Source organism: Primulina eburnea, chromosome 15 (assembly GCF_022965805.1).
Source record: "Primulina eburnea isolate SZY01 chromosome 15, ASM2296580v1, whole genome shotgun sequence".
NCBI classification, from domain to species: Eukaryota; Viridiplantae; Streptophyta; class Magnoliopsida; order Lamiales; family Gesneriaceae; genus Primulina; species Primulina eburnea.
In genome coordinates, this window is record NC_133115.1 from 29,113,754 (window position 1) to 29,128,626 (window position 14,873).

Consider the following 14,873-nt stretch of genomic DNA (forward strand, 5'->3'; position numbering starts at 1 on the left):
GAACACCGGCTACAAGCCCGGTCTCATAAATATGTGGTCTTCTTATCCTCATATATATATATATATATATATATATATATATATATATATATATATATATATATATATATAGGGACGGATCCAGGAACACAAGTTGGGGGGGGGGGGGGGCTTGAACTCAATATGATAAGTTATATATTATTAAAAAAAAATTACATTATATCATTCAACGAAGTTGTGCTCTACAAGATTTTAAAATATAAAATTCATCAACAATAGAATTTACATCAATATGTTGAGCTAAATCTCGTTCAATATAAAGTGTCAAACAATCGGCAAGAACGATGACCAATTGTCAAATCCTTCATTGACCAATGCCGATATATTAGATAAATTAACATCATTCAGGAAAAGAAAACAATAGAAACAATATGCCTTCTTTGTTGAAGGCGAATACTCCAACCAATAAAATTTCTGAAACCATTTTTTCTGAAAACGACAATTCTGGCTTCCAAATTTTGTATATGGATACTCCAACATATCTGGTTGATAAGGCCCCATATTTAGATATGCACGTCTTATCTCATCTCGTACATTAACATGATATTCACATATCTGTTTTCTTTTTCCCGGATCTCGTTCAATAAAAGTAGACGGAGACTGATGATCGTCTCTAGGAGAGAAACATGAAGGAATTTGGATATTGGGAAAAAGAAGACTTTCACTGGATTGATGTTGCATTGTAAGGACCGTAGGAATTAAAGTATCTTCCTTAGCTTGATGATCTCTCTTCTTAAAGAAATATGATATCAATGTTTTTCCTTTCTTTGCAGCAGATTGATGTTCATTTTAAAATAGTTCAAGTTATAATCCTAAACAAGAATAAAATAATTATTAAACAAATAAACAAGTAATAGTCAATCAACAACTCAACAACAAACAATCAAGAAACCACAAATCACGCACAGAGAAGCTATAAAAAACAAAATAAAAAATGTATAGCGGATTCTTATCTGGATTGTTGCCTTGCCGATGAGCAATTTGATTTCTTCGGAAGTCCGTAATTTTATTCTGTCGCTAAAGAGCTTGGGACTTGGGAGAGAAATTTTGTAGAATTGAGGTGGGGCGGATCAGAGGATATGGGATGAATTTGGTCTCATCTTTGTAAATGGACGGGACTTGATTGGACTAAGATATTGATGTACGACGGTTTTTGGAATAGCGACGGTTTTTCAAAAACAATCGCTAATAGCGACTGTTTGAATTAAAACCGTCACCGATCCAATCTGCGACGGTTGTAGTAAAACCGTCGCAGAAACCGTCGCTAAAAAAATGTGGGCTGGACTACAGCCCAGTACTACATCCGTCTATGAGTTCACTATTTTCTTAAATTAAGGACGAATTGCAAAGTATTTTGTTAGGATCAAGTGCTACAATTAGACCAAAAACTGTATATGTTAGTCAAATAATTTATTTCCTTATAATACTTGTGGCAATGTAGAGCCAAATATTAAGCAATGGATGGACATCAGGGGCTGCACATATTTGAGTGTCAATTAATTGGGTTGTTAGACTCATGAGTCTAAGAAAGGATGTGCCTCACTTCTGATATTCACATATTATTTTCGAGATCACTTTTACAATTTATCTTTTGTTTTCCATGTCCCCGGTGAGACATACATATATATGTGTACTGGAGAGAAGTTCAAAAATTTTTCATTCTATTTATTTTTTATATTGCCATAGTTAGTATCAAAATCTACGTAAATTATGTATTGCAGATTTATTTTTTAAAATTCTCTAATTTTGTTTATTTCCAATATCAATAAGCCTGGCTAATTTTATAATTCTTATGTGACCGTTTACAATTTGGGGACATTATTTATTTTGTTGCATCATTTTGTTTTCATTTAATAAAAATGTACCATTTATCTACTAATATCAATAATCCATCAATAATACAATGATGGGATTATTTTCTAATTTAATTTAATTTAAGCAAATAAAAAATGTGTTTAATGATCCATCATTGGTCACCTTGGAACCTTCTCTAATAAAACGTGTGTGAATTTACATAATCCAACATATACATAAAAAGTTTTCAAGGAATAAAAGTCAATATTTCGACACTATATATGTTAAAAAAAATTATTATTATACTATCTCACAGATCAATTTTATAAGACGAAAATCTCAGGGGTGTATATTCAATCTTGAAAATTTAATTACTTTCATTGACTTTTGTAGAGTTTAAAAGTTTAGAGTTATTGAACATAGACTTTTATAAACTCTATAAAAGTTAGTGATATTCAAATTAGATTTTTCTGGAATCTTAAAAATCTAGCGGTATTCAAACTTCGATATTCAAATTAGATTTTTCTGGAATCTTAAAAAATCTAGCAGTATTCAAACTTCACCGTTGGTTTCGAATTTTGAAGTTCACACTGAAAATCACAAGATTTGGGCTTTCCAGTGTTTCGGGTCTCAGAGCCCACTAGTGGCCCAATATATCAAGATTCTTTTGAAGAATTCGAAAAGATATTATTCTGTGTATATTTCAAATATATCTTAATTAATAAAGTATCTATATCGATTAGTAAGGGATTAATTTAAAATTCATCAAACATGAATATATCCAAACAATAAAATAAATTTGAAATTTATAAATTTGAAATTCATACTTCAAATCATTTTATTCAAACGCAATCTACAAGTTTAATTTTATATAAAAAATATAAATAGTAAAAACTCATTACGATTATGACGACATTATTTGTTACATACAATTAAAAAGTGATATTTAGCCTTTAAAAAGTTGTTAACATCACACACTATATTTTTATCATATTATTTTTAATAAAATTACCTTTATTTATAACTTGCTTAATATATCTTAATCAATATACTAGAAATTTTAAAATATGTGGCTTTTCTTTTTTTTTTTGAAAATAAGGTATGGATTTTTTTAATGAAATGTGTATATATGTTTTTCGGCATTGACTAGGCATTATGTGCAATACTTGAGAGTTGAGTCGTTGTGGGCTTCGCTTGATATTTAGATTAGATATAGTCGTGTAGATGTAGGAATGTCAAAATCAGACACGCTTTACTAATCCAACACGGCACAATAGGGAAAAACCAAGTTTTGGTTTAGATTTGGAGTTTTCGGGTTCGGGTCAAATCAGATTGTTGGGTTGGGTTCGTTGACCAGAAAATTTTATATTTTTTTTAATATTATAATTAATAAATATTGTCTAGATTTTTATATATTGTATATTTGAAAAAATATTTATACTATATTTATATCATAAATTATCATAATTTAATATTTATTTTGAACATTTTTTTTAATTTTTAGACACCTGTTTATTTGATTTAGTAAATATATTTTATTTTTTTACAATTAGACTTTCAAATTTATATCATATATAAAACGTAGATTTTGTTATTATTTGTTTAAATTAAAATATATTTTTTTAATTTTATTTGATTTCTTAAAAAAACTAAAAAAAAAATCAAAATCAGGTTGATCGGGTTTATCAAGTTGATTCGGGTTCGGATTTCAAGTTTGGAATATTCGGGTTGGCTCACATTCGGGTAGGGTTCGGATTGAGCAATTTTTGAATAGTAACTACTCAACCCAACCCGATCCACTTAACCCACTCGAATTGACACCTTATGTAGATGTCTATATTTTATTTTTTAAAGAAGTTGATGTCTATATTTTGAGGCTATATATTCTTATATTTCCTGGTCAGATTATTAAGAAATTAAGACACGGAAACCACTAGGGATGACAATTTCCTCCGAACCCGTTGGAGGATCCGATATCCGATTCGAATATAAGAGGGTATGGAGGGATTTTTAGATCCGATTAAATAATTGGGTAATCGGGTTTAGGATTTTCGGGTTTGGGTATGGAGGCGAGTTTGATATAATCCGACTCACACCCGACCCGAATAACCGTTTAAATTAATATATATATATATATATATATATATATATATATATATATACTAATTATATTTATTTATAATAAAGATTCATCTTCTCAAATCCAAGTAAATCATCTTTTCAAATCCAAGTAAATCATACATATATAGTAATTATATTTATTTATATTAAAGATTCATCTTCTCAAATTCAAGTAAAAATCGATACTTTTTCTTTTCTCTTCCCTTTCGCTTTCACTTTTACGTTTCAAGGTTTTACCGCTATTTTATTTTTTATTCAATTTTTCATCTTCTCTATTGGTAATTTTGTTTCATGTTTGACTTCAAAAATTGAAAAACATTTTACTTTTGTTGAATTGCGTACTTTTATTCAACTAATATAAACTATTTTTAATATTTTGTTATTTTTTCTATAAAGTTTATTTTGTAAATTTTTATTATTAATAATTTTTCATATTGTTCATTTAAATAATTTTTTAAATATTCATAACTTAATTGAAACAATTTAAATTTGAAAAAATTCAATTGAATATGATAATAGGGCATTTGGGTAGGGTTTGAGTATCCGATAATCCGATGGGTATGAGGATGATGATGAAATTCAATACCCAATTGATATGAGGATGAATTTAATAAATGTGTATGAGGATGGATGTATGAAATCCGACCCATACCCTACTCATTGTCATCCCGAAAAAACACTTCCTCGAGAAATTTCTAATGAAAAATGGGAATATATAAATTGGTATTTACATTTTGCAACATAATAATATATTTCTTTCATTTTTGCCCCGCATAAATCCTTTTTCCAGGTAAGGAGCCTTAATTTCCCAGTCTATTTGACCCTCTGTCGTAGTGTGCACGGTTGACGATAGATATCGTGAGAAGACTTCAATCAAGAAACGCTGCATCACATTACAACGATATTTGAAAGTTGAGTAGATCTCTTCACACGAATCTTTATACGTGTCAACCCTATTGATATTTACAATAAAAAGTAAAAATATTAGCATTACAAGTAATATTTTTTAATGGATGACCCAAAAAAGAGATCCGTCTAATAAAATAGGATCCGTGAAAACGTCTCACATAAGTTTTTGTCACAAAATTAAGTGACCATGCATTAAATTCTGACCACTCACCTGCTCGCGGACCAGCTGCATCACATATTTTTCTCCTGTAGAATAATTCACTTCATATTCCTTCTACATTCTGCAATCATGTAAATATTGATCACACTGCTTCCCTACATCTCTGAATTACAGGAAGTTTATGGCGACAAGTTTCCACTTTACTCATCTTGCTGCCGTCTTATTCCTGCGGTACTTGCTGGTTGACTCGGCCACTGCACGAACCAACATCACTACTGATCAATCAGCTCTTCTTGCCTTAAAAACTCGCATCACCTCAGACCGGTATGGCATCCTGAAGAACTGGACGGTTTCATCTTCAGTTTGTAACTGGATTGGAGTCACTTGTGGCGCTCGCCATCGAAGAATAACCGCACTTAATGTTTCAAGTATGGATCTTACCGGAACCATCCCTCCCGAACTCGGAAACCTCTCATTTCTTGTTTCCTTAGACATGAGAAACAACTATTTCAGCGGGATTCTGCCGAGTGATTTGGCTAGTCTTCGAAGATTGAGATTCATCCGATTGAGTTACAACAATTTCACCGGGGAAGTTCCATTTTTGTTCGGTTTATTGCCTCAACTTCGATACCTGTCTCTCAGAAACAACAGCTTTACTGGTTTGAGATTATTCCTTCGCTCACTTTCTAATGAAACGAAGCTCGAGACACTGGACATGGGATTTAATTCTATTCAAGGTGAACTTCCTGAATCAATAAGCTATCTTCGTGAACTCAAGGCTTTGAGCATAGAAGGTAACTATCTTTCTGGTTCCATCCCTTCTTCACTAGTGAACTTGTCAAGTTTAGAGACTTTGATTCTGTCTCAAAATTCATCAAGGAATCATACCAGAAGGCATAGGGAATCTGCATAATCTGAATTGGTTGAATCTGGCGAATAACCAACTTACGGGTTCTATACCATTCAGCATCTTTAATATCTCAACACTAGAAATTATATCTTTCACACAGAATAACTTATCTGGTGTTCTTCCAAATGATATGTGCCTTCAACTTCCATCACTTCAAGGGCTTTATCTATCTTTCAATAAGATTCATGGCCAAATTCCATCCACTATTTCTGCATGTTCTCAGCTTCAAACCCTGTCATTGTCAAATAATAACTTTATTGGAACCATACCACCCGAAATCGTGAATTTAGAGATGTTGGATGTATTGTATCTTGGCTTCCACAAGTTCACAGGTACGACCTTACATTTTGGCAATTAATGCATGTCATTCTTGTGCTATGTTTCAAATAAATGCTGCCGAATTAAGTATTCATGATATAATGCCGAGTTCCATTAGTCCAAGATCCTATATGCATTAGTTGCAAATCATGTCGGACATGATGTAAAAATTGAGTTTTCCATTGAATATTAGGAAGCAGCAATCTTATAATTAATTTAACATCCGAGTAGCATATATCTTTGCATGAGCACGATGTTCTAGCTTGTTTTATCAACTTCAAATTCCATTTCTTTGAATTTGTCAGGCCCAATTCCATCTGAGATAGGTAAACTGGGTAATCTCCAGTTCTTTGCCGTGGAAAACAACCTTCTTAGTGGCTCTATTCCGTCCAGCCTATTCAACATCACTTCGTTACTGCGTTTGTCATTGGCACAAAATAAACTCGAGGGAATCTTAATAGAAGAATTTGGGAATCTCACCACGCTTATGGAACTTTATCTTGGCCATAACCACTTCACCGGTTCAAAAACTGTGAATTCATTCCTTTTCACGAGAAATTTCTTCCCGCTTTCTTGACTTCTACAGCTTGTTTTGTATTTACAGGTGTGATACCTCGAAGGTTTAGTGAACTCAAGGAATTAGCGGCACTGGACTTGGGAACTAGTGGATTAAGCGGTTCCATGCCGTCAGATATATTCAACATTTCCACGTTGATATTGATTTCACTGACTGGAAATTACCTTTCAGGAAAACTTCCATCAAATATTGGTAATCTTCTTCCAAATCTTGGAGAACTTTACCTTGGTTCGAACAACTTTGATGGAGTTTTCCCGAATTCTATCTCAAACTGTTCTCAGCTAGACAACTATAGACCTTTCTGAGAATAAATTCACCGGTCCAATCCCCGATTCTCTCGGGAATCTAAGATCCCTACAAGTCCTAAACTTGGAGACGAACAACTTTACAAGTGAATCTATGTCTCCTGAATTGAGCTTTCTCAACTCCTTGACGAATTGCAGGCAGTTAACCGAATTGGCTATCAGTTACAATCCACTAAATGCCATTCTTCCTTCATCTGTGGGGAATCTATCTTCTTTCCTGCACACTGTTTATGCTTCTGATTGCAAAATTACGGGCTACATTCCGAACGAAATTGGTAACTTGAGTGGATTGGCATCATTGTATCTTTATGGAAATGAGTTGAGTGGATTTATTCCAGAAACACTAGATGGTTTATGGGACCTTCAGCGATTATCTCTTGGTAGCAATCGAATAAGAGGATACATTCCAAGTGGCTTATGCAAATTAAAGAACCTGGGAGCATTGTACTTGAGCCAAAACTTACTTACAGGCTCAATTCCAGAATGCTTGGGAAATGTCTCTTCTCTAAGGGACATAAACCTCGGTTTCAATAACTTGACTTCGGATATACCTGCTAGCATATGGAACTTGCAAGATCTTCTCACACTTGACATTTCCTCAAATTCCTTCACTGGTTCTCTCTCCCCTCTAATAGGAAATCTGAAAGTGGCAACGTCAGTTGACGTGTCAATGAACCAACTGTCAGACGATATTCCCGCTACACTCGGAGATTTGCAAAGCCTGATAGATCTTTCTCTGGCTCATAATAGATTTCGAGGATCCATTCCTGAGTCGATAGGTAACATGTTAAGTTTGGTTTCCCTAGACATTTCCTACAATAACATCTCTGGTGCAATTCCAAAGTCTTTAGAAGCACTAAAGCATCTTGTGTACTTCAATGTTTCTTTCAATCAATTATCAGGAGAGATTCCTACTGATGGTCCTTTTCATAACTTTACTAGTGAATCTTTTATGTACAACGGTGGATTATGTGGTCCACCGATGTCATCCTGTCGAGAATCAAAGCACAAATCAAAAGCAAAACAAGTACTTCGAGTAGTATTCATTCTTCTAGGAATTGCAGTATTAGTGTCAGCCGTCACCTTCACCTTGATACTGATTAAAAACAGAAGAAAACCCAGGCCTCCAAATGTATCAGATATATCATCTGTTGAAAGACATCCAAAAATTTCCTATCACGATCTTTTACAGGCAACAAATGGATTTAGTGACGACAATTTTCTCGGTAAGGGGAGTTTCGGTTCTGTTTATAAAGGTGTTATGAGAGACGGGACAATTTTGGCCATAAAAGTATTTAACATGGAATTAGAAGGTGTGTTGAAGACCTTTGATGTTGAATGTGAAGTACTTCGCAATCTTCGCCATAGAAATCTCACGAAGGTAATCAGCAGTTGCTCTAACCAGGATTTCAGGGCCTTAGTGCTCGAATACATGCCCAATGGGAGTCTGGAAAAGTGGCTGCATTGTGATGGGTATTTCTTGAATATAATTCAAAGATTGAGCATAATGATCGACGTGGCTAGTGCCTTGGAATATCTTCACCATGGTTACTCCACACCTGTGGTTCACTGTGACTTGAAGCCAAGCAACGTCCTTATAGATGAAAACATGGTTGCCCATGTTAGTGATTTAGGTATTGCAAAATTTTTGGGCGAAGATGGGAGCATGACACACACCAGGACCATGGCAACACTGGGTTACATGGCTCCAGGCAATACTCAATCTTGACTTTTTCTTCTCACTTTCCACTCATATTTTGCTAATAATTTGTTTGAAATTGTCATTTTCAGAGTATGGGTTGGAAGGTATGGTTTCCACAAGATGTGATGTGTATAGTTATGGAAACTTTCACAAGAAAACGGCCTAGTGATGAGAAGTTTGATGGAGATCTTAACCTCAAGAAGTGGGTAAAGAATTCACAGTCTAATGCACTAATTCATGTTATTGATGTCGATTTAACAAGACCAAAGGAAGAAAATTTTGACAAGAAATTGAGATGTCTCAATTCCGTCCTGGAATTAGCCTTGAATTGCATGGCAGAATCGCCTGGAGAAAGGATGAACATGAAAGATGTCCTTGCGGAACTAAAGGAAATGAAACTTCAGTTAATGTCAGATTAATGGGGACTCAGAAATTCCGGTAAGAATCAATGTAAAATATAAATATCTTCCTCTCCCACTGCAGTGGATACGGGATTTTAATCCTATCGATAAATTTATAGGTGATGAGTAATGCTCCAAGGAAATAAATAATTTCAGAAGAGCAAATCGTTCCAGTACAGGGTATTGTTTTGCTTGAAAGTTCTTCATGTACTGAAAGATAATAGGGAAAGAATACATTAGCCAATAATTCTACGCGATTTATCCATTTGTAGTTGCAAAAGTTCGAACTTTCGTAGAAAACTTTGAACACAGATTTTAACTTTCAAATATATGTAAGATTAGTAATGACACCTGAGAGAAGGCAACAAATAAGATGAACGTGGGAATGCCAATTTCCACGCATCGTCCAGCCTGAGAGCAGAGCATCAGAACAACATATAATTAAAGGAAGGCACAATTTCTGCATACATCAACCATGTCAATGCAAAGAAATGGCCATTTGATTCAGAATTTGAAACTGAATTTTCAACATACCACTGGGAAGCCTCTATCAAACAGACCAAAGTCGACAAGAGAAATCACCGGAACCATTCCAAGTGGACTAAAAAACCCCTCACTCTATCACCCTGGTTCAAAATTTCAAATTTCAAATGGAATTAAATGTCGAATAGCCCATTCGGGAAGACAAACACATACAATCGCCACCGAAAAAATACAGAGAGCGTGTAATCTTAACCAAAGAATGGCTAGCGAGTCCCATTTTCTTATCGAATTAATTAAAGATTGCAACACAAATTCACTTTCAATAACTAAATGGACAAGATTAAATTTGCACATGTATAAATACTTACGCGGTGGCTCAGGGCAAAAAACAGATAATCGGAATAAAACTTATTCAAGAAAGCAACAAAAACGTGAGCCAAAAACTAAAGCAAACGATCTTCAGCCAACTTCGTCACAGATAAATAAATGTATCTCACCAGAAGATTTAGGTTAGAAAAAGATACCATATTCAGCCGTTTGATTTTAACTAAATCCAAGAATTTAAATGCCGATTGTTTATTTTTACTTTTAGTGAAACAACTAAACAATGAATTTATTTAAGAATCGAAATTAAAAATGTTCTTGAAACGTTACGTAGGAACATGAAGTTTCTTGAATTCAACACATAAAAATTTAATACGAAGATATGAAAGATATCGTCTTACCAATCTAAACTTGCTTTTCCAAACAAAAATTAACTTGCAGATTCAATATTGATGAATATATCAAGAAATGAACATCGATTCAAGAACACAAATTATGGCGAAAGAGCACATGATCAAACAACTATTATAACGAAAACTTTACCTTAAAAAAAATGGATACGTACCAAGATTTACGATATCATCTTTCTTATTTTTCGATTGATCCGAGACCACTCAATCTTGTGTATATAGAAGAAAACAGGCAGTAGAGGCGGCTCAGGCAGCAGCGGTGGATTCACCGTTCCTTGATCAGATTGACCGGCCGACGCGTCCACCGCTGCCGCTCGAGCTTCCCCAACTACTGATTTCTTATTCTTCCACTAGAAACGTTGGTTCTCTCTTCGTTGAAATCGGCATACATATATAGACACAAAATATGAAGAAGGACGTATTGGAGTCGGTAGTTGGTTGTTTTGATTTTGACATGTTTTAGTTCGGTTGGTTTTGTGTAAATCAGATATATATATATATATATATATATATATATATATATATATATATATATATATATATATATATATATATATATTTCAGAACTATATATATATATATTTCAGAAAAAACCGTAATTATTATTTATATTTTACTTTATAAAACCGTAATTATTATTTTACTTTATATATATATATATATATATATATATATATAAAGTAAAATATAGACTCAAACGATATACAACTAGATTGTTGGGAATTTAGATTTTTTTAAAACAAAAATTAATAGGGTAATAACCTTGTTCATTTTCAAGCATAAGAATTAATCATATACATAAAGTAATATTTTAGTTTTCATCTTTTGCTAAAGTATGAAGATACTATTACTTGTCTTCCTTAAAATATATTTAAAAAATTTCTTTAATTTTTTTCTTCAATTTAATTTTAATATATTTAGTTGACGGTATATAACTAAACTAATGGTAAATATCTTTATAAGTAAAAAACAAAATCTTTTAATTATTTAGATTTAATGGTGTATTCAATGTATTATTTGACTTTAGTGGAATATTTGAATAGTTTAGTGGTACTTATATAAATTTTATAGAAATATAGTGGTATCAAAATTAGATTTTTGTAAAATTTTGAAAAGTGAAATAATATTCATATTTTTAAAATTATATATATATATATATATAAATCTACAGATAATCAATTTTTTTATATATAAAAATAGTCACATACAAACCTTAAAACACTAGGGATACGTTTTTCTTCTCTAAAAAGACGGAGTTATACATAGGGTTCTTGCTATCAAATTTCAAAGGTATGTTTCATGAAATTTTTGAATCATTATGGATAAAATATTTAAAGGTATATAAATACATAATATTTTTTTAAGGAAATATGTTCGTTTCATATTGAAGTATAAAAATTTTTATGTGGCTACAAGATCATGTATATTGGTAGAAAATAGTCACAAGTAATTTTTTGACGTGATAGTAATTGTTTATTAAATAAATAAAAAAATGTAGAAAAAAAAATATTATATACTCTAAACAAAAGTTTTTAGTGTCAAAAGACTAATAACTAATATCAATTTTAAAAAAAAAATGTTCATACATCGGTACAACGGCTATTATAAACTTATACGTCATAACTCAGATTTTGGATGAGATAGTGAGACGATTAAATTCTTTTCTCCTAACGAAATATGAGAGAATTATTTTAAAGTAGGATTTTTCTAGTTAGAATAATAAAATCTACATATATAATTAGTTTTGTTCTTTGTCAATTTTATTCTAAACATGAACACTATCGAACTGAAACTTTTGAGGATTACGAAGATTTGAGTTTTGTGTTTGGGAAAGGAACTATCACAGAAAAGTATTTAATTGGACTAGGAGATAATATTGATGCAAGAATATTAGAGATGGAAGGAAATAAGGATAACAATTTTTCAGATGATTACAAGTTTAATTACAATATTGGTGAATTCGTGCAGAGAATTAAGCGAAAGTCTTCAATTCAGTTTCAAGAATCTTTATATCAGCCTCCATTTTATAAAGACTCTGCTTCGTCATTACCTTTCAAGGTCATAAGTTCAGAAGTTTTACCAACAACTAGAAAACGAGATAGTACCGAGTTTAAAGCAAAATCGAGTGTATTAGAGAATACGGCCGACTCAGATGTTATGCATAGGCTCTCTCAAACTCTTGAGAAGGCATAATATCGAATGCAGATGAAAGTTGTTGGGATGCTATCAAGGAAGTTCCAGACTTGGATATCATACTCAATAACCAATAAATGTTGTTAATGTGTACGTTCTTAAATAGACAACCAATGATTTTCAATTGATATAATTAAAAGAGTATTCAAGTATCTAAACCACGTTATAAAATTTTAAAGATTCCATATATAGCCTTTTGAATTTATTATTTTTTAATAAACGACATAAATAAAATGAAAATGTAAAAAGAAGTTGCAAGTTAAAAACAAAAATTGCATTTGAGATCAATGTGGAATTAGGGACTCATAATTCAGCTGGCTTCGAGTGACTTAGGGTCTTGTTTTTAATTGGGTAGGTATTCAAATTAATTAGATGAAATAGTTTGTAGGATATTGACATGGAATTTTTATTTATGTATTTATTTTATTTGATGTAGGGGACTGTAAGTTAAGTTTCGAACTCGGATAGATCAGATGGACTACAAATTATTAGCATTAACCTAGAATGTTTTGATACAACAAAAATGTATTAATCAAATAATTAAAACTCTTAAAAGAGTGTTTTCAATGTCAATTTTGTGATACGGATTTCCGAATCGACCCATGAAAAAATATTATTTTTTATGTCAAAAATGTTACTTTTTATTGCAAATATGAATCAGATCGTCTCCGTGAAACCGCGCCACATTAGAGTTACTCTAATTAAAAAACCAAATAATTTTATTTTCCGGTTCAGAAAAAATTCAAGAGATTCGGTAATCTCTTTTCTTGAATGACAAATTTATCTTATCAAAAGACAACATAAAAATTTAAATAGAAGGATTTGAATTCTGGGAATTCAAACAAACTAAATGCAAGAATAGAATCACAAACGTTTCTGATGTATAGGAAACTTTTTTTTTTAGGAAGAGTGAACTTTTTATTTATTTTTCTTTTTACTAAAACTATTAAACAATAATATTATTTAGGAATCTTGATAAAAAAATGTTCTTATCTATACTCGAAATTTCAAATGGTCTCTTGGATTGAACGCAGAAAAATATGATATTTGAAAAGTATCAAATTCAATCATGATGAATCAAGATGATAGATATATTCAAATCCAGACCAAGAATCAAGTTTTACATCCAGATTCAATGAATCATGAAAATTTTACATCCAGAGAAAAATAAGATACCAGGATTTACAATACCGTCATTTCTTGTTAGTTTCTTGAACTGATACCACTCAGTCTTGCATATATAGAAAAAAACAGGAAGTAGAGGCGGCTCAGACAGGCAACGATAGATTAAATATTCCTCGATCACCGCTGCTGCTCGAGCTTCCCCCACTATCGATTTCTTATTCTTTCACAAGAAACATTGATTATTATTCTTATATATATACACCTTACTTGCAAGTAAAGTTTCAAGAATTTACTAACAATTTCAACGTATAAGAGACGATGATTTTCAAAGATTTTTGTTAGTAAAAAAAATTTAAATTCAAGAATTGAAACCAACATGTTATGCCTCATTAAACTCGATACAAAGGACAGTTCCATGACCAAGTCGTTGAATCCATGTTGGAATAGGAGTCGTATGTGACATAAGTTAGAAATTAGAAGAAAAACAAAGAGTAGCCGCTAGCGGTGACTATCTTGTAAGAAAATATACGAGAAACAATCTTGCCACACAACAACATGAACAATGAAATTATTTTTACATCTAAGTTAAAGAAAATTTACAAGAATCCACAATACCTGTTTCTTGATTTGTCGACCGATCAATCTCGCATATATGTGTGTATATATATATTGGATGAAAACAGGAAGTGGTGACCACCAACAGCAGCGAGCAATGGATTCAGCGTTTCGTAATCCGACAATTGCTGCTATGGATTCACCTAGCATATCTTGATCCTTTGCTGCGGCTGTTGCGGCCGCCACCACTGCTTTCTTATTCTTCCATTCTTGATTTAAATCCAAACGAAAGGAAATTGTGTATTCCTACGAGGGGTTATCGATCGAAGGAGAATATATATTAGGCGACGATGAATGGTAAAGAGTTTAATACATATTGCAATATGGAGAGCCTAATATTCAAGCTACATTATCTAAATTTTTAAAATAAAATAAAAAAATTAAGGCAAAAAAATCGTTCCAAATATTTAGGGGATTTTTCTTTTCAAATATTTATTAGTGTTTCTGTCAAGTAATTGATTATAATCAAAATTTTAACAAATAAATA

General features: G+C 32.1%; 1 protein-coding gene and 2 long non-coding RNA genes across 3 annotated transcripts; 1 reads left to right on the forward strand and 2 right to left on the reverse strand.

Annotated features, from left to right (window-relative positions):
- Positions 1 to 5,059: 5,059 nt before the first annotated feature.
- LOC140814866 (uncharacterized) lies at positions 5,060 to 9,309 on the forward strand. The gene is given in 7 exon segments (XM_073173964.1): positions 5,060 to 5,817; positions 5,903 to 6,265; positions 6,557 to 6,772; positions 6,856 to 7,112; positions 7,114 to 8,845; positions 8,925 to 8,976; positions 8,978 to 9,309. Coding segments are annotated over 7 exon segments (3,510 nt in total). The 5' UTR covers positions 5,060 to 5,204; the 3' UTR covers positions 9,255 to 9,309.
- Positions 9,310 to 9,385: 76 nt separating this feature from the next.
- LOC140814867 (uncharacterized) lies at positions 9,386 to 9,952 on the reverse strand. The gene is made up of 3 exons (XR_012114187.1): positions 9,771 to 9,952; positions 9,588 to 9,647; positions 9,386 to 9,446 (listed from the first exon to the last, which is right to left on the reverse strand). It is a non-coding gene; the product is annotated as an uncharacterized lncRNA (long non-coding RNA).
- A 2,377-nt stretch (positions 9,953 to 12,329) lies between these two features.
- On the reverse strand, positions 12,330 to 13,922 carry LOC140813983 (uncharacterized). Its single transcript, XR_012114050.1, has 2 exons — positions 13,838 to 13,922; positions 12,330 to 12,539 (listed from the first exon to the last, which is right to left on the reverse strand). It is a non-coding gene; the product is annotated as an uncharacterized lncRNA (long non-coding RNA).
- Positions 13,923 to 14,873: the final 951 nt, after the last annotated feature.